The sequence below is a fragment of the Oryctolagus cuniculus genome, chromosome 1, assembly GCF_051225735.1.
Source record: "Oryctolagus cuniculus isolate XC-2025 breed Fujian yellow rabbit chromosome 1, ASM5122573v1, whole genome shotgun sequence".
Classification (NCBI taxonomy): Eukaryota; Metazoa; Chordata; class Mammalia; order Lagomorpha; family Leporidae; genus Oryctolagus; species Oryctolagus cuniculus.
Window position 1 is genome coordinate 111,371,768 of NC_142867.1, and position 21,936 is coordinate 111,393,703.

Consider the following 21,936-nt stretch of genomic DNA (forward strand, 5'->3'; position numbering starts at 1 on the left):
ACTCCTGGGTTGCAGTCCTGACTGCTTCCAGTTCAGTTCCTGCTAATACACCAAATGGGAGTGGAGAGGCTCCAGGCTCATGGCTTCAGCTTGTCCTAGTGCCGGCTGTTAGGGGTGTTTGGGGAGTGAATCAGCAGATGGAAGATCTTTGCCTTTAAATTAGAATTTCAAGACTGCATGTTTAACAGAAGGTAAGACAGGAAGTGGACATTTACCCTAGTTAAGATGCCCATGTCCCAGATTGGAGTTTCTGGGTCCAGTCCCCAGCTCCTGACTCCAACTTCCTGCCAATGCTGGTCCTGGGAGGCTCCAGTAGTTCAGTTCTGGGTACCCATGTGGGAGACAGATTTGAGTTGAAGCCGCCTGGGTCTAACCCAACAACCCCTTCCAATTACGGCAATCATTTGGGGTGTGAACCAGTAGGGGGAGCGCTTTCTTACTCTTAACAATTTCACTTGCTGGCTTACGCTCTCTGACCCAAATTCTTTTGAAGATTTATTTACTTGAAAGAGGGAGAGACAGAGGTCTTCTGTCTGCTGGTTCACGCCCCAGATGGCCACAAGGGCAAAGCCTGGGCCAGGCTGAAGTCAGGAGTCAGGAGCTTCAGCTGGGTTTCCCACGTGGGTGGCACGGCCCCAAGTACTTGAACCATCTTCTGTTTTTCCCAGGCCATTAGCAGGGTGTTGGATTGGAAATGCAGCAGCCGGGACACGAACCAGCAGCCACGTGAGATGCTGGCATCACAGGCAGTGGCTTTACTTGCTACACCACAACACTGGCCCCTCAAATAAAATTTTAGGTTACCTTTCAAAAGATTGTTAACATTCTGGACTTAGTTGAGATTTATATATTTTTTTCATGAAAATAAAATTTTGGTTCTGTTTTCCCTCTACCATTATTTGGACTTCTACCTGCCAGACATTCTTAGGTAGCGTCCATTCCCAAGGTAATAAGGCAGTGCACAGAGGCTGGGCAGTTGGTCTGAGGACGACCTCTTTGTAATCTGCCACAGGAACATAATAGAGATTCACCTCCGTGGCTCAGCTCCCTATTTTCCCAAGGGAGGTAAAACTGTCTTGAGTCATTTACATATCCAAGCAGTTGAGTATATATTTAATGATGACGGAGGTCATTTTTTACTCTGAAGACTGGACAGGTTAGACAAGTTTTGAACCTTAATAATAGATGGCTGAGCGCAGTTTTGAATTCAGCAGTACAGAGTGTCCGCATGTAACTCCCACACGCTCAGCCTCCCCCAGGGTGGTGAGCCCGTACTTCACTGTCATCCAAAGGTCTGTGTGACAGTTATGGTGGAGGGTATGTGTCATTTGACAAAATCCGCAGGCCATCCAGCACCAAGAGTGGACAGTAATGTAAAATGCAGACTGGGCAGCGCCAGTGTAGCTTCGTGGATCGTTGTAAGCAGATCACGCCTGTGCAGGGCCCTGAGAGAGGCCGCTCTGGATTGCACGTGGTTTCCGTGTGTCCCCCAGGGCTCAGCTGTTGGGACCTTGGACCCTAGTGTGGTGGTGCTGAGAGGTGATGGACCTCAAGGGCTGGCGCTGAGGTGTAGCAGGTAAGGCCTCCGCCTGCAGTGTCAGCATCCCATAAGGGCGCCAGTTCAAGTACTGGCTGTTCCACTTCCGATCCAGCTCTCTGCTATTGAGCCTGGGAAAGCAGCGGAGGACAGTCCAAGTCCTTGGGCCCCTGCAACCACATGGGAGACCCAGAGAAAGCTCCTGGCTTCAGATTGGTCTAGCTTTGGACATTGCAGCTATTTGGGGAATGAATTGGCAGATAGAACTCTCTCTCTCTCTCTCTCTCTGCCTCTCTGTAGCTCTACCCTTCAAATAAAAATCTTAAAAAAAAAAAAAAAAAAAAAGTTGGGCCCTGTGGAGGTCCTTAGGTCACTGGGAGTGCACTTGCAAGGCATTAAGCTCCCTCCTGTGGGACCGCCGAGCTCTCTCCAGAGCACGTTGCTAAGAGAGTGAGCCCAACTCCTACACCATTTTCTGGCTTCCTGTGTCCGGGTGTAGTCTCTTCCTCCCACATGTGATCCTGCCCTTGTGAGACCATCACAGTGAGGTTCCTATCATCTTATGCCAAGGCCTTGGTCTCAAATCTCCAGGACTCTGAGCCAAATAAGCCTTTTTACTTTACAGCAGTAGCCTGTATTGGGTATTTCGTTGTAGTGATAATACAGTAGGAGAGGCTGCGAGTGTGTGGAAGCAGGGGCAAATGGGACATTGCTTCCCACCGAATTTGCTCAAATTGCTCTAATAGTTTTGTTTGTTTGTTTGTTTTTTGTTTTGTTTTGTTTTGACAGGCAGAGTGGACAGTGAGAGAGAGACAGACAGAAAGGTCTTCCTTTTGCCCTTGGTTCACCCTCCAATGGCCGCCGCGGCCGGCGCACCGCACTGATCCAAAGGCAGGAGCCAGGTGCTTCTCCTGGTCTCCCATGGGGTGCAGGGCCCAAGCACCTGGGCCATCCTCCACTGCACTCCCTGGCCACAGCAGAGAGCTGGCCTGGAAGAGGGGCAACCGGGACAGAATCCGGCGCCCTGACCAAGACTAGAACCCGGTGTGCCGGCACCACAAGGTGGAGGATTAGCCTAGTGAGCCGTGGTGCCGGCGCTCTAATAGTTTTTTTAAGGGTTTTTAAAAACTTATTTGAAAGATTAACAGAGAGGGAGAGGGAAAGACAGAGATCTTTCACGTGCTGGTTCACCCCTCAGCAAGGTCTGAGCCAGGAACTCCATCTGAGTCTCCCACATGGGTGGTGGGGACCTAAGTACTTGGGCCACCATCTGCTGTTTTCCCAGGCACATGAGCGGGGAGCTGGATCTGAGGCAGAGTAGCCAGGACTCAAATTGGCACTCTAATGTGGGATGCAGGCGTCGCAAGCAGATTAACCTGCTGCGCCACAACACCAGCCCCCTAACAAAGTGGTTCCACATGTGGAGCCCGTCTCCCCTTCCTTCAAGTCTCGGTGGTCCTGTCTCCCCTTCCTTCAAGTCTCGGTGGTCCTGTAGCCTGCCTTGGCCGACAGAAGCAAGCTGAACCATCTGGAACGAGGCCCCAAGATGCTTGCAGGCTTCAGTTCTTCCTCAGACCCCTGCCGTGAGAAGGAGTTCGCGCTTCTCTGCAGGATGACGCAAGACCACAGGGAGCATGCACTTCGTCTCCTCTGGGCCTGTCTGAGATCAGCCAGGCACCAGGCCCCCCGCCTGCAGACACAACATCAAGGCCCCGCTGACCCCGCTGACTCGTGTGCTATAAGACATTCGTGATTGGTTTAAGTGACTGGATTCTGGGGTGATTTTGTTAATTGTAATAGTTAAGTACAGGGGCCAACACTGTGGTGTAGCGGGTAAAGCTGTCACCTGCAGTGCCGGCATCCCATATGGGGGCTGGTTTGAGTCCCAGCTGCTCAACTTCTGATCCAGCTCTCTGCTATGGCCAGGGAAAGCGGTGGAAGATGGCCCAAGTGCTTGGGCCCCTGCACCTGCATGGGAGACCAGAGGAAGCTCCAGGCTCCTGGCTTCGGATCGGCGCAGCTCCGGCCGTTGCGGCCATTTGGGGAGTGAACCAGCAGATGGAAGACCTCTCTCTCTCTGCCTCTCCTTATCTCTATGTAACTCTGACTTTCAAGTATATAAATAAATCTTTTAAAAAAATAGTTAAGTACAAATGTTAATTGATAACTTGCTGCTTTGGCAGCTCTCTGAGACCTCCGGACAGTGATCTTATATGTGGATCAGTTGTTCTATTTGTTGGCAGGAAGACCAGCCTGAAACAAGGCTAATCTGACATTACTAGAAGCGAAGCAACCTTGATGACCTTCATAAGAGTTTCATGACTCCTGCTTTATATTTCTGAAAGTATTTATATGTTGATTTTAACTTCTTGACCCACCAGTCTGCCTTGTCTATTACATAGGGTTCAATTTTTCAGCATCTTATAACAATTTCTTTCCTGTCTAGACTTCTCCCTCCTGAGCTCACATCTCCTTGGCTGGTGGACTTCTGATGAACAGCTAAAACTCCCGGGGCTGGCGTTCAGCAGAGCAGAGCTCGGGACACCAGCATCCCATATTGCAGTGCCTGGGTTCAAGTCCTGGCTCTGCTTCTGACCCCACCTTCCTGCAAACGTGAACCCTGGGAGGCAGCAGATGATGGCTCAAGTCCTTTGTTCCTGGCACCACTGTGGAAGACTCAGATTGCATTCCTGACTCCTAGCTTTTGCCTGCCCCAGCCCGCTGTTGTGAGCACTTGCGAAATGAACCACAGATGGGAGAGTTCTCTCTCTCTTTCCCTCCCTCTCCCTCTCCGATTCAAGGAAACACATCAAGCTCATGTCTAGCATGTGCACTTCCTGATGGATGAGGCTTGAGTTGAGAGGAGGGGTGTGAAACGTACTCGCACAGCAGCAATTGTTCTGGTGTTAACATCTTCCAAAGTAGTGCAGCCCCCACGCTGGGAGCTGCTTTCCATGCTGACACTCTCTCTGCTTTCAGGTTTTACGGCAGCAAAGTAAAGGCTCGGATTCAGCCAGTCTACCTCCCCCTGTGTTGCAAACCTACACCCGGGCCTGTTGACACCGAGTTGGCAGCTGTCTTCCGCCCTAAAGATCAACACGGCCAGCCACAGGCCCTGCCGGGTACTGCTGAGAGACAGTGAGCTGCTGACCTAGAAACTCGCTCCTGCCTTATCTCTTGTCCCTGTACCTGGGCTTCCTCTAGTGCCCTTGACCCCTACCCTAAAGGCACGAGGGCACTGGCTCCCGTTCTCCAGGAGCGCAGCCACGGCTGGGTGCACGATTGACAGGGACCCCACCCTTCCTCCCACTTCTGACTGTGGCTTGGGGCTGGAGGCCCACAGCCCGCACCGTGTACATCCCTTCAGAGACATCTTTATTATTATCATTATCTTTTCATGTTGTCAAATCTATTGTGTTCTTGGGTGATTTCTTCAACTGTTTTCAAGATCGGAAAGTACTTCCTCACCCAGAGACTGACTTAGTGGTTTTATTTCCTAAACGGCACCCTTTATCTGGGATTTACTCTGTGTGGGATGTGCAGTAGAGATCTAAATCGATTTTTTTTCTAAATAGCTGGATGATTATCTTACAACATTTATTAATGAATCCATCCTACCCCTCCCCATTGATTTGTGGTGTTTTCTTGGTCATTGTTAAAAATCACACATGAAAAGGTTTGTTTCTAGTACAACTTTTTTTTAAAAAAGGAGTTATTTATTTGAAAGGCAGAGAGAGAGGGAGAACAAGGTCTTCCATCTGCTGGTTCACTCTCCAAATGCCCTCAACAGTCGAAGCCAGGAGCCTGGAACTCCATCTGGGTCTCTCATGTGGGTGTCAGAGACCCAAGTATTTGGGCCACCTTCAGCTACCTTCCCGGATGCATTGGTAGGGAGTTAGATCGAAGCGGAGCAGATGGGACTCAAACCACACTGGTGCTCTGATGTGGAACCTGCTGAGCCATAACGCCAGCCCCTGTTTCTGATACACTTTACTCCTATGCTCTAAACCACACAGTTATAATTACCATACCTTTAGAATTACTTAGCAGTGGAAATTCTTTTCTCTCTTCTTTTCTTTTTAATTCAAATTTCTTATTCCAATGGTTATTTCTCCAGATGACCATTCCCTCCCCCCCCTTTTTTTTTTAAAGATTTATCTTTTATTTATTTGAAAAGCAGAGTTATAGAGAGAGGGAGAGAGAGAGAGAGAGAGAGAGAGAGAGCGAGCTTCCATCCGCTGGTTCACTCTCCAAATGGCCACAACGACCAAAGCTGGGTTGATCCGAAGCCAGGAGCCAGAAGCTGCTTCTAGGTCTCCTACATGGGTGCAGGGGCCCAAGCACTTGGGCCATCTTCCACTGCTTTCCCAGGCTCGTTAGCAGGGAGCTGGATTGTAAGAGGAGCAATCGGGACTCAAACCAGTGCCCGTATGGAATGCTGGCGCTGCAGATGGCAGTTTAATCCACTATGTCAAAACGCTGGCCCCTCTCCAGCTGATCTTTAACACAATTCTGTCAGCTTTGTAGACATCCAGTTGGGATTTTGGTTAGAATTACTTAAGAACGCCAAGTGAGGGGCAGCCATTTGGCCTGGTGGTTAAAATGCTGGTTAGGATTCCGGTGTCCCACAGTGGAGCAGCCGGCATCAATGCCTGGCTCTGGCTCCAGATTCCAGCTTCTTGCCGATGTGGACCCTGGGAGGCCTGGTAACAGCTCAGGTAGTACCTGCTCCCCACGTGGGACATCTGGGGTGTTTTCAGCTCTCTGACCTGGCCCATCCCTAGCTGTTGTATGCATCTGGGGAGTGAACCAATGGATAAGGTTTTCTATGCTGCTCAAAAAAAAAAAAAAAAAAAAAAAGGAAACCAAAAAAACTGCAAGTGAATTTGAAAAGGGTTGACATTTTGAAAGTATCAAATCATACATAGCCTCTTTTCTGGCCTGTATTATGATTTAAAGCTCCCTCAAAGTCGCTTTTATCATCCTTCATGAAGTCTGCCTTCCTTTTTTTTTTATTTTTTATTTTTTGACAGGCAGAGTGGACAGTGAGAGAGAGAGAGACAGAGAGAAAGGTCTTCCTTTGCCGTTGGTTCACCTTCCAATGGCCGCCGCGGCCGGCGCACCGTACTGATCCAAAGGCAGGAGCCAGGTGCTTCTCCTGGTCATCCTCCACTGCCCTCCCTGGCCACAGCAGAGAGCTGGCCTGGAAGAGGGGCAACTGGGAAAGAATCCGGCACCCTGACCGGGACTAGAACCCGGTGTGCCGGTGCCGCAGGCAGAGGATTAGCCTAGTGAGCCGCGGCGCCGGCCTCTGCCTTCCTTTTTTGAGATTCCCTTCTCATTTCTTTTCTTTAACTTTCTTGAGAAATAGAACTGAGCAGGCCAGCGCTGTGGCATAGTGGGCTAAGCCTCTGCCTGCAGTGCCAGTTTAGGTCCTGGCTGCTCCAGTTCCAATCCAGCTCCCTGCTAGTGTGCCTGGGAAAGCAGTGGAAGATGGCCTAAGTGCTTGGGGCCCTCTCAAATAAATAAAAGCTTTAAAAAGGGAGAAGACTGAGCAACTAGCTTCGGCATCCCTGCTCTGTGCTGACCACGGTGACCTACGTTCATTCACGCCCACAGCCATGTTAGGGTGGGTTATTCAGTCCCTGCTTTGCTGTGGAAGCTGAAATGCGACAACTTAGCAGGAATTGTGGGTGAACCGGGGTTGCGGTTGGACTTAACTGGTGCTGCTCGGGTTGATGCCATGTTAGACTCTACTTCCGGAATGTCTGCAGGGCCCTTGCCCTGTCTCCGGCTTCTGGCTCTGGCTGGCTGCGCCCCGGTCCCTGCCCTGCCTAGCCAGCCAGCTGCAGCAGTGGCAGAGGCAGGATCTCTGTGACCTGCCTGCGCCAGGGGACTCCCCGTTCTCACTCGAGTCAGATCTGAGTGCCGCACAGTGGAATCAAGGATCTGTCCACCTCTGCCCCGCCATCTAGTGCTCCTCCATGGCAAACAAAATGTTAGCAAACAGGGTTGAGTGTTTCACTCCCCTGGGCTCAAAGTCCTTAAGTCTGTAAACAGTGTCTGTGCTGCGGCGGGCACTGCGGGACACAGGGAAGCTGCCACGTGGGATGCCTGTATCCCACACTGGAGCATTCACGACCCGGCTACTCTGCTTCTCATCCACCTCCTGAAGTGCCTGGAGGCAGCGTGTGAAGGCTCGAGGAACTGATTCTGAGGCCCTGTGTTGTGCAGAGTAGGGTAAGCTGCCGCCTGCAGCGCCGGCATCCCACATGGGCACCGGTTCTGGTCCTGGCTGCTCCACTTCTGATCCAGCTCTCTGCTATGGCCTGGGAAAGCAGTAGAAGATGGCCCAAGTCCTTAGGCCCCTGCACCCACGTGGGAGACCCGGAAGAAGCTCCTGGCTCCTGGCTTCGGATTGGCTCAGCTCCAGCAGTTGTGGTCATCTCGGGAATGAACCAGCGAATGGAAGACCTCTCTCTCTCTCTCTCTCTCTCTCTCTCTCTCTCTGTGTATAACTCTGACTTTCAAGTAAATACATAAAGCTTTTTTTTTTTTTTTTTAATTTGAGAGGTAGAGTTACAGACAGTGAGAGAGACAGACAGAAAGGTCCTCCTTCCGTGGGTTCACTCCCCAAATGGCCGCAACGGCTAGAGCTGTGCCCATCCGAAGCTACAGTGCTGCCCTTTTATGCATTTATTTGAAGGCACACTACAAGTGAAAGAGAGAGAGAGAGAGAAAGAGGAGAGAGAGCGCGCGAGCGAGCTTCCACCCACTGATTCACTCCTTAAAAGCCTGAAGGCTGGAACTCCCTTTAGGTCTCCCAGCAGGTGGCAGGGGCCCAGGTACTTGAGAGACCATCTGGTACTTGGCCCACACACTTGAGATACCCAAGAACTTGAGATCCATGGTCTTCCATGTGGCTGCAGGGGCCCAAGCTCTCGGGCCATCCTCTGCTGCTTTCCCAGGCGCATTAGCAGGAAGCAGCAGGGCATCAAATCAGCATCCATATGGGATGCGGGCATCACAGGTGGCTGCCTAACCCACTACGCCACAGCGCCAGCCCCCTCCCCATGTCTAAATTTAATTACAAAGGCAAAGGATGGAGGGGAGGAGAGAGGAGACAAATCATCAGCTAACATCTTCAAGCCAGACCAACAAGAGCAACCATTCGTGTACTGAAATTTCAACTCAAAACCCCAGGGACGGTGGCAGGTGTTAGGGCTACTGGCTGCTGCTAGCTCCAGCCCCACCTGTTACACTCCAGATCCAGCTCCTGGCTAATGCACCTGGGAACGCCACGGACAATGACTTAAGGTCCCTGCTCCCATGTGAGAGACCCACAGGGAGTTCCAGGCTTCTGGCTTCAGCCTGGCCCTGACTCAGCTGTTGTGGCTATTTGGGGAGTGAACCAGTGTATGGAGGATCTCTTTCTCTCTGTTTCTCTCTCTCTGTCACTCTGCTTTTCAAAATAAAAATAAATATTTTAAAAAATCTCAACAAGGGGCCAGCCCTGTGGCATAGCAGGTAAAGCTGCCGTCTGCAGTGCTGGCATCCCATATGGGTGCTGGTTCATGTCCCAGCTGCTCCACTTTTGATCCAACTCTGCTATGGCCTGGGAAGGCAGTAGAAGATGGCCCAAGTGCTTGGGCCCCTGCGCCTGCATGGGAGATCTGGAAGAAGTTCCTGGCTCCTGGCTTCAGATTGGTCCAGCTCCAGCCTTTGTAGCTATTTGGGGAGTGAACCAGCAGATGGAAGACTTCTCTCTCTTGCTCTGCCTCTGTCTCTCTGTAACTCTGCCTTTCAAATAAATAAATAAATCTTTTTTTAAAAAAAATCTCAGCGAGTTGGCCATCAAGGTACCATCTCATTCTGCTTACAACTCCAACCAATCTGGAACCAAGAAATATTTCTCCTTATAGATTGTCCCCATCACAAAACTTTGCCCTTTTTTGGACGTCCAGCCCCTCTTGGTGTTAGGTAGGAAGCTAGGAATTATCCTCTGCGTGTGAGGGGGCCCAGGGAGAACGCGGCAGCTGCAGAAGCTCCCCTTGGAAGCAGCCCAGTATTTCACACCACAAAGCGCACCCACGCCTCTACAGGGGTCTCAGCCTTCCCCGAGGGAAGCTCCCCAGGGGAATCCTCTCCCTCAGCACCAGGCGGGTTACCCGGCTGATGACACGGAGCGACAAAACCCTCACAGCCCCATCCAAGGCAGGCCCGCAGAGGGCAGCCCTTCTGCCCTGCGCCAGGTGGGCTCCCCGGCCTGACAGCTGAGGAGTGAAAGCTTGGGGGGATTTCACCTGATTCACACTCCGCAAACCCCTGTCCTGGAGGAGGAGGAGGAGGGGAAGGAGAACCGGGGTAGGGGGAGGACTGCACCCCTTTCCCTTAGATGTCCTATGCCCAGCTCTCCACTCTCTGCTGAGCCGCCCGCCTGGCCTGCCGGGAGTGTTCTCTCCATAGAACCATGGAGCCTTGCTCTCCCGGGTCTGAGAGCCTGGGCACTGTCTCTCAGATTCTGTACCGTTCGTTCTGACGGATGCCCTAGCCCAGAACATCTTGCTACTGTGCTTACACTGCTCTCTGTCTCACCCCTGAATTCTTTCTTGCGCGAAGACAAGAACCTCGCCCACCCATCGCCAGTAACATTACCTACAGACACTGTAGACACTGTACACAATTCTTTTAAAGACTTATTTATTTATTTGAAAGTCAGAGTTACACAGAGAGAGAAGGAGAGGCAGAGAGAGAGAGAGAGAGAGAGAGAGAGAGGTCTTCCATCCGCTGGTTCACTCCCCAATTGGCCACAACAGCCAGAGCTGCGCTGATCCAAAGCCAGGAGCCAGGAGCTTCTTCCGGGTCTCCTGTGCAGGTGCAGGGGCCCAAGGATTTGGGCCATTTTTCACTGCTTTCCCAGGCCATAGTAGAGAGCTGGATCGGAAGAGGAGCAGCCAGGACCAGAACCGGTGCCCATATTGGATGCCGGCACTGCAGGCGGCGGCTTTATCTGCTAAGCCACAGCGCCGGCCCCATAGTCACTGTACACAATTTACACTTTCTTTTCCCCAAATTCCACTGTAAAATAATCCAGCTTTTTAGACCCAGTGCTCCCTACCCTTGCTGCTGGCGGCTGCAGGAACTTCTCCCAGGGCAGGTCCGTCCTTCCGGCTAGCATCTGTAGCGGCTCAGCAAGTCTCCTATATCAGAGGCCTGCTACTCTCAAGAGTTCTGGCTTAAAAGGCAAAAGCCGTGTTGTTGTGGCGAATTCTTATCTGAATTCTCTGAGCTCATGTCTGAATCAGCTGCTGAGTTTGATGAGGTTGCTAAGAAACTGGGACCAGAGACTGCCCAAGGTGTCAGCGCTGGAGTGCAGGGGTCCAGGATGAGCAGGGAGGGCCCCTCCTTGCCTGTCTCTCATCCCGTATCGGAGTATGGTCCCAGTCCTGGCTGCTCTGCTTCTCATCTAGCGAACGCGACTGGGAGGCAGCAGAGGATGGCTCAAGTACTTGGGTTTCTGCCGCCTGTGTGGGAGCCCTGGAGTTACGAGCTCCTGGCTTCAGCCTGGCCTAGTCTGGGCTATGGGGGCCATTTGGGAGTGAACCAATGGATGCAAACTCTGTCAGTCTCTGTGCCTTTCAAACAAATCAATATATCTTTTTAAAAAAGCGGAAAATACTGGGGCCAACGCTGTGGCACAGCAGGTTAGGCCGCCACCAGCAACGCAGGCACCCCGTGTGAGTGCTGGTTCTAGTACCGGCTGCATAACTTCCTACTACTTTGCCTGGGAAAGCTGTAGAAGATGACCCGAGTGCTTGGGCCCCTGCCACCTGTGTGGGAGACCCAGATGGAGTGCCACACTCTTGGCTCCTGCCTGGCCCAGTGCCAGCCATTGCAGCCATCTGGGTAGTGAACCAGGGAATGGAAGGTCTCTCTCTTTCTCTCTATCCCTCTAATTCTGCCTTTCAAATAAATAAATAAATTTTTAAAAAATAAAAATTAGGGGAATAAATAAGTGGATGTAAAATCTGTTTTTCCTGTCTGTGTCTCTCTTAACTTTCAAATAAAAATTTAAAAAATAAACAGAAAATATCGGCCTCACCAAGACTTTTCCCAGTCTGAGCAGCTCAAGAACAATGATTTTTACCTGATCGATGTAGGATGCAGTTAGGCGGTGGACGCACCACGCAGAGCCGCTAGACGGCGCTGTCTCGCCTAGGGACCAGCGTGACGGGCAGGACGAAACCCGCGTCCCTGGGGGAGGAGTCGGCCCGGGGCTCGCGAGGAAGCGCGCGGAGCCCGCCCCACCGACGGCGCATGCGCATCCCCGGTCCCGCCCCATCCCGCTCGGGCTCCCGCCTCCACTCAGGTAGGGGGCGGCGTGCAGGGGGAGGGGCGCCACCTGAGGGCGGGGCAGGACGGGGCGTCTCAAGGTCTCGGGGTTCCTTTGTGGGCGACCCCTGACTTCCGGTACGACTAGTGGCTGCTTCTGCGGTTGCCTTTCCCGGGGTGGGGGGCAGTTTCTGGGTCTGGGGGCTGCCGGGGACCCAGGCATGCCCCCACCTTTGCAGCGCCCGCCCCGGGGCCTCCGCACCGCCTGCACTCCAGCCCCCGCGGCTGCAGCCCCGGAGTCGGGTGACCTGGGTAGCTTGAGGACGCCGGGGCTGGGCAGGTGCCAGGAGCCGTCAGCGGCCCCCCGCGCCCTCGCCTCTCGGCCGGATCCTGGCAGGGGGAGCGCGGGCGCCAGCAACCAGGGGCCCCCGGGAGGCTACGTGCGGTCGCTGCTCCGCGGCGCCTACGCCTTCTGCTCCAGTTGCTTTCCCAGCCTAGCGGAAAAGTCGGGGCCTGGTGCCGGGCCCTGGGAAGCAGGGCAGCTGGGCGCTGCGGCCCGAAGCCAGCTGGTGGCCTGCCCACCCGCTCTGGACACCAGAGCCGCAGCCCGCAGAGAGGCGGGCGGAAGCCCAGAGCGGAGTTGCAGGGCGATGGGGACCCGAGGCAGCTGTGTGCAACCGCGTCAGCCCGCAGCCTCTCGTGGGGCTTTCCGTGTGACCGTGGGGCCGAGCGAGGGGGTTCCCGCTGTTTACAATTCTGCAACTTCAGTGGGCCCCCCCCTTACCCACCGTTTCGTTACCTGAGGTCAACCGAGGCTGAGAAAGATTAAATGGAAATTTCCAGAAATAAATAACTCCTGTTTATTACAGCACATTGCTATAATCAGTCTATTTTATCATCAGCTACTGTTGCTCATCTCTTAGTGCACCTGATTTATCAACTTCCCCGAGATTTGTAGGTACAGGAAGAAACAGTATGTATAGGGTTGACTGGGATCCACGGCTTCGGGAATCCACAGGGGCACGGCCAGAGCAGGACGCATTGAGTGCTAGGCAGTGGGAGTTTCTGGGTGCATGGTCAGCTGCAGAAGCCCTGTAAGCTGGGTTTTGGGGTGTGTGTGGGTTGTGTGCGGGTAGGTGTGTGGAGAAACTGAGCATCTCTTGCAGCCAGTGAGCCCTGGACTGTCCTGAGTGAACAGGGAAGCAGGGCCAGATAGAGAGGGCAGCCACGCTACCCAGCCCCTGCCTCCCCTGGGTCCCTGCAGACAAGAGTAATTAGGTTGTTCCTTAATCACAGCTGGTGCACAGACGGGAGACGGAGACTTGGGTTGCGGGACTGGCTCGCGGGCATGCCTCCCTCTGGGACCCCCCCGCCCCCCAGTTTGGCCCTGGGTAATCTCTTGTTTTCCTGTCTCCCTCAGGACACTGGGTTCCCTAGGAGCCGCCCCAGGCTTAATGATTGTCCAGGAGGTGGCTATAAAGGGAGCCTGGGAGGCTGGGTGGAGGAGGGAGCAGAAGAAACCTAACTCAGCAGATCTGTGCACCGCGAGAGCCACAGGCAGGAGCTGTGGTCGGAGGCTCGCGTCCTGGCTGCCAGGGCCTGCTCTTTCCTACCATGGCGGCCCAGGGCTATGGCTATTACCGCACCGTGATCTTCTCCGCCATGTTCGGAGGCTACAGCCTGTACTACTTCAACCGCAAGACCTTCTCCTTTGTCATGCCGTCGCTGGTGCAGGAGATCCCCCTGGACAAGGATGACCTGGGTGAGCCCCGAGGGGCAGGGTGGCGGGCTCAGGGACACAGAAGCCGCTGGCACTTTGGGTGTTTGTGGCAGCGCGGTGTGTGTGCAGGCGTGTAGCACGTGCGGAGTATCTGCACGGCAGAGGCGGGGCCGGTCGGCACGTGGCGGAGGCGCGGCTCAGAGGTGAAGGGCTAAGGAGAGCTGCCTCCCTGGTGCGTGACATGTGCCCCTGGAGGGCAGGGCGGTTCCCAGGAGTGAGGGTGCACGCTGAGGCTGCAGGGTGGGTGCTGGCGGCCGCCATCGTGAACTCTGGGAACTGGGTGGTCGGCAGTGACTTCATGTGGCCTGGCCTGCGGTATACCCTTCTGGAGCAACGAGTTCCTGGCTGAGCCCTGGCCTCATGTTTGGAAGGGGCCACAGAGCTGCTCGAGGCCTTGGGTTGGCATCGGTGAGGTGGGAAATCAGGCGGATGCAGATCCCAGGGCGAGGAGCTTCCACGTCTGCTGCCTTCTTGGGTCCTGGCAGCCGAGCCAGAACTCTCCAAGATGTCGAGGACTCCTGAGTCAGTCTGGGGCTAGTGCTGAGGGTGAGGCGGGAGAGGTGGCCAAGGTGGCTGAGGTAGTCGAGGTGGCCGGGACGGCAGGGCCCCAGGGCAGGCTCCTCCTGCTCCCCCCGGGGAAAGGTCCTGTCTCACCCTCCCAGCACCTGTACACACCTGACCCCATGCCTTCCTCCACCCCTCCCGTGCCTCTGCCCTGGCCCCTAACCCCTCAGGTGTCCTGCTGCCCGCTCCCCTCCCCTGCAGGGCTCATCACCAGCAGCCAGTCGGCAGCCTATGCCATCAGCAAGTTTGTGAGCGGCGTGCTGTCCGACCAGATGAGTGCCCGCTGGCTCTTCTCCTCCGGGCTGCTCCTGGTCGGCCTGGTCAACATAGTGTTTTCCTGGAGCTCCGCGGTCCCTGTCTTCGCCGCTCTCTGGTTCCTTAATGGCCTGGCCCAGGGGCTGGGCTGGCCCCCCTGCGGGAAGGTCTTGCGGAAGGTGAGCGCCTGGGTGTGCATGGAGGGTACCTGAGGCACCCCCCTTACACGCCACCTCCCGCCCCTCTCCGCCCTGCGGCAGGTGCCTCGGCGGGGCTCTCAGCCAGCTCAAGTTCCTATTTTAGGAGCCTGAGAGTGGTGGGATCAGGTGGCAGATGAGGGAATTGGCCCTGCCCTCATCCCTGTAATGTGAGCTTCTGGGTCTGCCCCTGCCCCTACCTACCCTCAACACGGGCTGTAGGCTGGGCACCTACTCCGTCCCCCTCTGCTCCACAGTGGTTTGAGCCATCTCAGTTTGGCACTTGGTGGGCCATCCTGTCAACCAGCATGAACCTGGCTGGAGGGCTGGGCCCCATCCTGGCCACTGTCCTGGCCCAGAGCTACAGCTGGCGCAGCACGCTGGCGCTGTCTGGGGCCCTGTGTGTGGCTGTCTCCTTCCTCTGTCTCGTGCTCATCCACAATGAACCTGCCGATGTTGGACTCCGCAACCTGGACCCCACCCCCTCCAAGGGCAAGAAGGGTGAGCTGCCACCCAGGCCAACCCCTGGGCACTGCTACTCGTCATTCACGTGGTGGAATTCCGTGGGGGCCTCGCGTGGGTCTGGCGGTGCACTGGCCCACGGGCAGGGGTGGCGATGGAGGTCAGGTGGGAAGGAAATGAAACTCCATCCCCAGGGGCAGAACTGGCAGTGCTGTGACTCCTGCCCGGACAGCATCCTACGCTCAAGTGGCCTGGCCTGGGTCCCTTCTTCCTTCTACCCTGGTCCTCGGTTTCTCTTTCATTCATTGAGGCCAGCGGGGAGCAGAGGGCAGGGGCGTGAGGGGATACCCTTCAGGCAGGTCCTGACTGTGCTCATGGACTCTGCCCCCCTGGCAGGTTAATGAATGGTGGGGTGCAGGTAGGGGCAGGGCAGCAGGAGCCTGAGCCCAGCCCCTTCCCGCCTCCAGGCTCCTCGAAGGAGGAGAGCACCCTGCAGGAGCTGCTGCTCTCCCCCTACCTGTGGGTGCTCTCCACTGGCTACCTGGTGGTGTTTGGAGTAAAAACCTGCTGTACCGACTGGGGCCAGTTCTTCCTTATCCAGGAGAAAGGGCAGTCGGCCCTCGTGGGTAAGAGGGGTGTCGGCACAGGGGTGGTCATACGCAGCAGGAGGCGATGTGCAGGTCCTCTCCCCCTGACCCCCTTTCTTTGCCTGAGGCCGGGCGCTATGCGGGCAGCAGTGGCTGGCTAGCCACTCTCAGGGACCCCTACCTCTCTGGGTTTAAGCCACTGTAGGACAACCCAGTGTGTAACCCCTGCCTTTCCTTCTTCCCGCAACTCCCCACTGCAGGTAGCTCCTACATGAGTGCCCTGGAGGTTGGGGGCCTTGTAGGCAGCATCGCAGCTGGCTACCTGTCAGACCGGGCCATGGCCAAGGTGAGTGGACAGAGGGGACAGGAAGGAGAAGGCTGGGACAGGCACTGGGAAGATGGGAGCCCTGGGCGCAGAGAGGTTGGCAGCTGCTGGTGTGGGCCGGGTAATAAGGAGGCAGTGGGTCCAGGCTCCTCTTATCTTTCCTGGGGATGTGGAGAAAGGGCTTCAGCTGATGTCAGCCCAGCCGGAGGCCTCTCCACAGTCCCAGGAGAACTGGGCTTGGGGGCAGCCTTGGGGCAGCTCCCCAGCACGTGTCCCAAGCGTGCCCCAAGGCTGTGGAAGGGATGTTGTGGAATTTGGCCTCAAAACATAATGGGCAGGTCCCAGGGCCTCCAGAGCTGCCCAGGATTGCCAAAGACCTGTCACCAGGAGCCTGCTGTGTCAGAGTCCAGGGGTGAGGGTTCTCTGCCCTGCTCCGCGGGCCTGACGCTGCTGCCACTGTACCTGTAGGCGGGGCTGTCCGTGTACGGGAGCCCTCGCCATGGCCTGTTGCTGCTCATGATGGCCGGCATGACAGCGTCCATGTACCTCTTCCGGGTGACGGTGACCAGTGACTCCCCCAAGGTAAATAAGGAGGGCCAGGCCCATGGCAGGCACAGGCGAGAAAGCAGGGTCACTGACTGTCTCCCTGTCCCTGGCTCCAGCCTGGGCAGCCCTCTCTGCCTGACTTCCCTCCGAGTTCTGTTTGTAGCGCAGTCTCCCTCCTCTGCCCTCTGAGTCCTCTCCTCCACTCTGGCCTGGTTTTCTCCTCTCCCTCTGCTCCTCTAGGAGGTAGCTTTCTGGACTGCGGCTCTCCATCCTCTTGCTGAGCTCACAGGCTTTACGGAGCACGAGGTGCCTTAAAGATGTCTCTGGGTTCCTCCTGGTCTGTCTCACCCTGTCTGCCCACTCTGCTTTGCCCCTTGCCAGTCCAGCTTGTGTGCATTCTGAGAATAGGTAGCGTCGCCTTGTGCACCTGCTTCCCTGGTCCGCCTCTGCCCTTGGGTTGGCTCAGTGTGGCATCTGCTGCTCTGGTTCTGTGCGGTCAGTTGTACTGGGGAGGGGCGGAGGAGGGTCACTTACTATCCCTTTGTTACTGTTCCGGACAGGGGTGGGGTTTCTGACTGGCCTCATGTTGCCCTTGCAGCTCTGGATCCTGGTGTTGGGAGCTGTGTTTGGTTTCTCCTCATATGGCCCCATCGCCTTGTTTGGAGTCATAGCCAATGAGAGTGCTCCTCCCAACTTATGCGGCACCTCTCATGCCATTGTGGGACTCATGGCCAATGGTAAGTGTGCCACCTCCTGGACTCTGCCTCTCCCCGGCTTGTGCCTTGTGAGCCCCACTGGCTGTAGCATCACCAATGGCTCAGGCTCTCCTCTTCTCCCTGACAGTGGGCGGCTTTCTGGCTGGGCTGCCCTTCAGCACCATTGCCAAGCACTACAGCTGGGGCACAGCCTTCTGGGTGGCTGAGCTGGTTTGTGCAGCCAGCACCGCTGCCTTCTTCCTGCTTCGAAACATCCGCACCAAGATGGGCAGAGTGCCCAAGAAGGCTGAGTGAAGAGAGCAGGCCCTGGGGCACCCGCACCTGCAGCCTTTCCCCTGCACGCAGCGGGGAAGGGAGGGGGCTGCTCTGGCCGGGACTGAACTGTGGACTTCTGTTTCTGCGCCTTCCCCCTCGTCCAGGTGGTGCTGGAAGTTAACAGTGGCTAAGGAGGTACCAGCTCCCCTCGCCATGCTCTATTTAAAAGATAACCTTTGTTCAGGACTCCATTAGCTCCTATTTCCTGCCTTCAGACAAACAGAAACCCCTCGCCCTCCCCAGTCAGGGAGTCTCCTAGAGCAGCCTTCCTCCGCTGGGCCCTGTCTCATCCCCATTCACCTGACCCACCTGAGTGGTTCTGTCCCTGCAGCCACAGCGCACTAAAGGCCAGTGACTTCTGCTCTGCCCCAAGACCCTCAGCAGTGGGCAACTGCTCTTGCCAATACCTCAGTCTCCAGGGGAAGAGAGGAGGCCAAAACCCGGGGTACAGCAGGAGGTATGGGTAGGAGGGTAAACGACTTGTTATAGATTAAAACTGGATTTTATACTAAACACTGTCAGTGAGTCATTCTTTTAGGAGTAACAGAGTGGGCTTTTGGCCCATTGGGATGGCTGCAGCCCTTATCAGTGCTTTGGGCCCGAGTCCTGCCTCCACTCTCAAGTCCAGCTTCCTGCTGGTGGCACACCCCGGGAGGCATCAGTAATGGCACAAGTAGCTGGCTTGTAGCCACACGTGGAGACCTGGATTGTGCTCCTGGCTGCAGTCCCTGCTGGTGGCTGTTACATGCATTTGGGAAGTGAACGAGCAGATGGGAGACCTGTTCCTCAAGTTTTATTTTATTTTTTTTTAAAGGGGGTGGGGGTAGGAATAAGCCAAGACAGACATTTGCTTGGAAAAATACTGTCAATACCTGTTCTTTCCACCCCTAAAGGGAGAAATTCCATTTTCCCGAAAGAGGAAGTTCAAGTGTAGATGGGCTCATGCCTCATCTACCTTGAGCTCAACACTGTATAGCTGAATGATCATTTTAGAGACCCAGCTGTTACACTACAGGCAAGTTAAATCACTTATGAAAAGAACAGCATAATAGCAGTTCACTGACAGTGAAAGCCTGGGTCCAAATTTAGGCTGTCAGAACTAGATTGGGGACACTGAGGCAGAGATTGTCCCTTGCTAAATCTTACTTGTAACCAAATGTACCCCTGGGACTAGGGTGAAGACTGTTAAAGTGTTGCTGTCAGTGCTGGGTGAACATCCCATCATGGCCATCGCCACCACCACCCTCCAAACACTCCGGGATCAGCAGCAATTCGGGGGCCAGAGCCAAGTGTCATGATGCAGTCCTAATGTTCATTCATGTGATGGACGGGTTTGTTTCTACCAGGACAGAGTTCTCTGCCCAGAACTCCCCTACCATTGCTGCCTCCCATCCCATGCCTTTGCCCCCAGATCATCAGGAGAGCAAACAAAGAGATCAAAGAAATGTTTATTGCAGGGTTAGTGGGCCACCTCCTCCATAAATAACCTGTACAGAGTGGGAGGTAGGGCCATGATATCTACAGAAGGGACGAGAGCACGGTTCAGGCTCGGGGATCAGTAATGTCTTCAGGCTCAGCAGTCTCCCATGTTCAAGTACACTGACGAAGTTGTTGGGTTTCCACTAGCATGGAAACAGCAGGACCCCTGCTGCAGGATCACAGAAGGGGGGGGGGGGGTCCAATGCAGGTTCTGCTCAAGATCCAGGTCCAAAAGTCCCAGCCTTCTCTGCCACTTCCAGGGCTAGCTTCAGGTTCTGATCAAATAGCTCACACCTAAGCCAAGCCCAGGAAACACAAATAAGAAAACAGCGAGGCCTGAGACTCCCCCGACCTTGGGTGCAGAGGCAGTCAGTGGGAACGCCACTGGAAGGAGGACATGAACTCCGAGCAAGTCTTTGGATTCTCCAAATAAAGGGCTACTTGCTGTCGTCCCTGGGGACAGCGCATGGCTCTGACCAGTGTCTGGGGGGTGGGGCACCTACCGGATGGGCATTTCCAGGGAGTAGAATGGATTCTTGAGGGCAAAGTCTGAGTAAATCTCGTAAATTTTTCGGAGAAGGGAATCTATTCCAGCTTGCCTAGGGTCTGCCAGCACCACAAACTTGATCCCTGGAGGGAGGCCAGGAATGGTTACCAAAGCACAGAGATGTACAGCCCTTTCACTTTTGCAGTGTACTTATCCTAAACCCACTTTTATGCAATCCTTATTGCTACATAAAGCGAGAAAGGCAAAACTGAATCTAGAGACCAGAGTCTCATAAAGTGAAGTAAGGGACTCTACCTTTCACCCAATCCAGACTAGACTGAGTTCTAGCTCTGCCATGCACCTCCACTCCCAGAATCCCTCGGGAGCACTGCCGGGAAGGGTACACACTCAGAGGCGACTCTCAGTGACCGGTGTTAAGGGAGTGAAGCAATGACACTCCAGATCCAAAGGCCGTTTCCATTTGGCTTTCATATTTGTTTTAGAAACAACACACCTAAAATGTGTGCAATATGAGATAACGGTGAGTTTAATCTGAACATAGGATGACCGAGGCCGAACACACTGGCTGACGTGGATAAAATCTGCTTCAAATTAAATATTGCCTTTGGAGTCACTAAACAAAGACTGTCCCAGGAAAAGCTGATACCACCCCCAAAGCAAGAGTCACCCGGATTTCCCCCAGCCTGTACCACCTACTCCTCTGGCCTACCTGGAGACACGTACCTGTCAGCGTCTGGAAGCAGTGCAGTTTGAATGTGTCTGTCTCCAGCATCTCAATGCCTGAGCTCCCCTGCTCAGGAGACAGCTGGGAGCCAATGGCAAAAAGCCTACAAGCAGAAGAGACAAAGAGGGGAATGCACCCCAAAGTTGTGGGGCAGGAGTGTTTCTCAAAGGGTTCTAAAGTGGCTGCCTGCTGAGGCCTTCACAGGGCAGCCTGCGACAGGAGAGGCGGCGACAGGCAGGAGAGGTGGCATCAACTGCCTAGCAGCACTGTCGACATTTTTTAATTCATCTGGACTTTGCAGGTATTTTACATTACATTATTTTTAAAATGTATTTATTTTAAAGGCGGGGTGACAGGGAAGACCGAGAACTTCCATTGGCTGGATTACTCCCTAAACAACAACAGAGACTGGGGATGGACCAGGATGAAGCCAGGAGCCTGGGACGTCCCCCACGTGCGTGGCAGGGGCCCCAATACCTGGACTGCCCGCTGGGCCAGGACACGGGTCCCATACGTGACATACTTTCCCATGAAGCACTCATGGGAAAATCTGGATGCATAAACAGCCTGAGTACGTGCCACGCTTACTCTGCCGTCTAACTAGGTACTTGCCAGCACATCTACCACAGCTGAGAGCAAGAAACGATTTTAAAACACTTAGTTCAACTGGCTTACTTCAAAGATGAAGGACCTAAGGCTCAGAGAAAAGAAACTGACTTAAGTAAGATCATGCCACTACCGGTATTACCCAGGCGTATTGGGTTAGTCGCTTTCCCTTTTGTAAGAACCCATAGTTCGTGCTGCCTGCGACGCCGGCATCCCGGATGGGTGCCGGTCCTAGCCCCAGCTTCCTGCTAATGAGTCTGCGAAAGCAGCGGAGTCTGGCCCACTCTCTCTCCCTCTGTAACTCTGCCTTTCAAATGAACGAATAAATCTCAACAGCCGATAGCCCAAGAGGAGGCAGAGAGGCACTGCCGCTCGGGAGACTGCTCGCACACCCGCACGAATCCAGACAGCGACGAGCCAAGCGCACGTCCACAGGCGCGAGAAAGGCTGGAGGCACTTACGAGTGGAACATGGAGGCCAGCATGAGCTTCTCATTGGAGGTGAGGCGAGGCCGGCCGAACCGAATGGACACTGGGTAGTTTGCAGGATTACCCAGATATTCCAGCACCTCCTTGCCATCGGCCGTGTACTTGCCGTTCACGTCCGCGCCATTAATGGCCAACACCGCATGGCCCACTGCAGGGTGAGGCTAAGGGTCAGCGACGCTGCAGCCCCGTGGCTCCGCCGAGGGAGACAGGGCACCCAGCCGCACCGCCTCGCCCCCAGCCACGCCGGGCCACCCCCCGGACCCAGCCTCGCCCACCCCGGATGCCGTCCCGCTGGCCGAAGGCCACCAGCACGCGCTCGTCGTGTAGTTTGAGCAGTAGATCCAGCGGGTAACTGAAGGTCTTCTCGGCCTCGGCCCGCGGCGCGTAGCTGTCCAGCTGGTAAATCAGACCGCCAGCTTTGTTCACCACATACACGCTAAATATCGCCATGGCTGCCGCCGCCCGGACTCTCGGCTCCGCCTTAGGCGGCGGCCCCGCCCCGGAATCCCTGTCAC

At 54.9% G+C, this 21,936-nt stretch overlaps 2 protein-coding genes across 12 annotated transcripts; one reads left to right on the top strand and one right to left on the bottom strand.

Moving 5' to 3' along the window:
• The first annotated feature begins 13,373 nt into the window (after nucleotides 1–13,373).
• Nucleotides 13,374–18,129, top strand: SLC37A4 (solute carrier family 37 member 4). Of its 8 annotated transcripts, none has more exons than XM_070079454.2 (9): nucleotides 13,374–13,631; nucleotides 14,384–14,647; nucleotides 14,923–15,166; nucleotides 15,595–15,753; nucleotides 15,975–16,060; nucleotides 16,508–16,621; nucleotides 16,826–16,891; nucleotides 17,184–17,322; nucleotides 17,407–18,129. In XM_070079454.2, exons 1-9 carry the CDS (start codon nucleotides 13,623–13,625, stop codon nucleotides 17,505–17,507), a joined length of 1,182 nt encoding a protein of 393 aa, XP_069935555.2. In that variant the 5' UTR covers nucleotides 13,374–13,622; the 3' UTR covers nucleotides 17,508–18,129. The 8 variants fall into 8 exon arrangements, with proteins under 8 accessions (XP_069935555.2, XP_008248717.3, XP_008248716.3 ...); XM_008250495.5 differs by having other exon boundaries at nucleotides 17,429–18,129; XM_008250494.5 differs by having other exon boundaries at nucleotides 14,415–14,647.
• Nucleotides 18,130–19,046: 917 nt separating this feature from the next.
• Nucleotides 19,047–21,904, bottom strand: TRAPPC4 (trafficking protein particle complex subunit 4). Of its 4 annotated transcripts, none has more exons than XM_051837725.3 (5): nucleotides 21,697–21,904; nucleotides 21,395–21,569; nucleotides 20,327–20,430; nucleotides 19,599–19,725; nucleotides 19,047–19,264 (listed from the first exon to the last, which is right to left on the bottom strand). In XM_051837725.3, the coding sequence occupies exons 1-5, from the start codon at nucleotides 21,869–21,871 to the stop codon at nucleotides 19,207–19,209; spliced, it is 639 nt and encodes a 212-aa protein (XP_051693685.2). In that variant the 5' UTR covers nucleotides 21,872–21,904; the 3' UTR covers nucleotides 19,047–19,206. The 4 variants fall into 4 exon arrangements, with proteins under 4 accessions (XP_051693685.2, XP_002722752.3, XP_089190548.1 ...); XM_002722706.6 differs by having other exon boundaries at nucleotides 19,047–19,389; XM_089334417.1 differs by lacking the exon at nucleotides 19,047–19,264 and having other exon boundaries at nucleotides 19,663–20,096.
• Between the last annotated feature and the right edge of the window lie 32 nt (nucleotides 21,905–21,936).

What these genes read in the sequence shown, in the direction of transcription:
- TRAPPC4 (XM_002722706.6), bottom strand. Translation starts at nt 21,871, where the DNA reads ATGGCGATATTTAGCGTGTATGTGGTGAACAAAGCTGGCGGTCTGATT. An exon ending in CCAGCGGGACGGCATCCGGG is followed by an intron (nt 21,570 to 21,696) that starts GTGGGCGAGGCT and finishes CTCACCCTGCAG; the next exon opens with TGGGCCATGCGGTGTTGGCC. An exon ending in CTGGCCTCCATGTTCCACTC is followed by an intron (nt 20,431 to 21,394) that starts GTAAGTGCCTCC and finishes TTCTGCTTGTAG; the next exon opens with GCTTTTTGCCATTGGCTCCC.
- SLC37A4 (XM_002722707.6), top strand. Translation starts at nt 13,484, where the DNA reads ATGGCGGCCCAGGGCTATGGCTATTACCGCACCGTGATCTTCTCCGCC. An exon ending in GCGGGAAGGTCTTGCGGAAG is followed by an intron (nt 14,648 to 14,922) that starts GTGAGCGCCTGG and finishes TCTGCTCCACAG; the next exon opens with TGGTTTGAGCCATCTCAGTT. An exon ending in CCCCTCCAAGGGCAAGAAGG is followed by an intron (nt 15,167 to 15,594) that starts GTGAGCTGCCAC and finishes TCCCGCCTCCAG; the next exon opens with GCTCCTCGAAGGAGGAGAGC.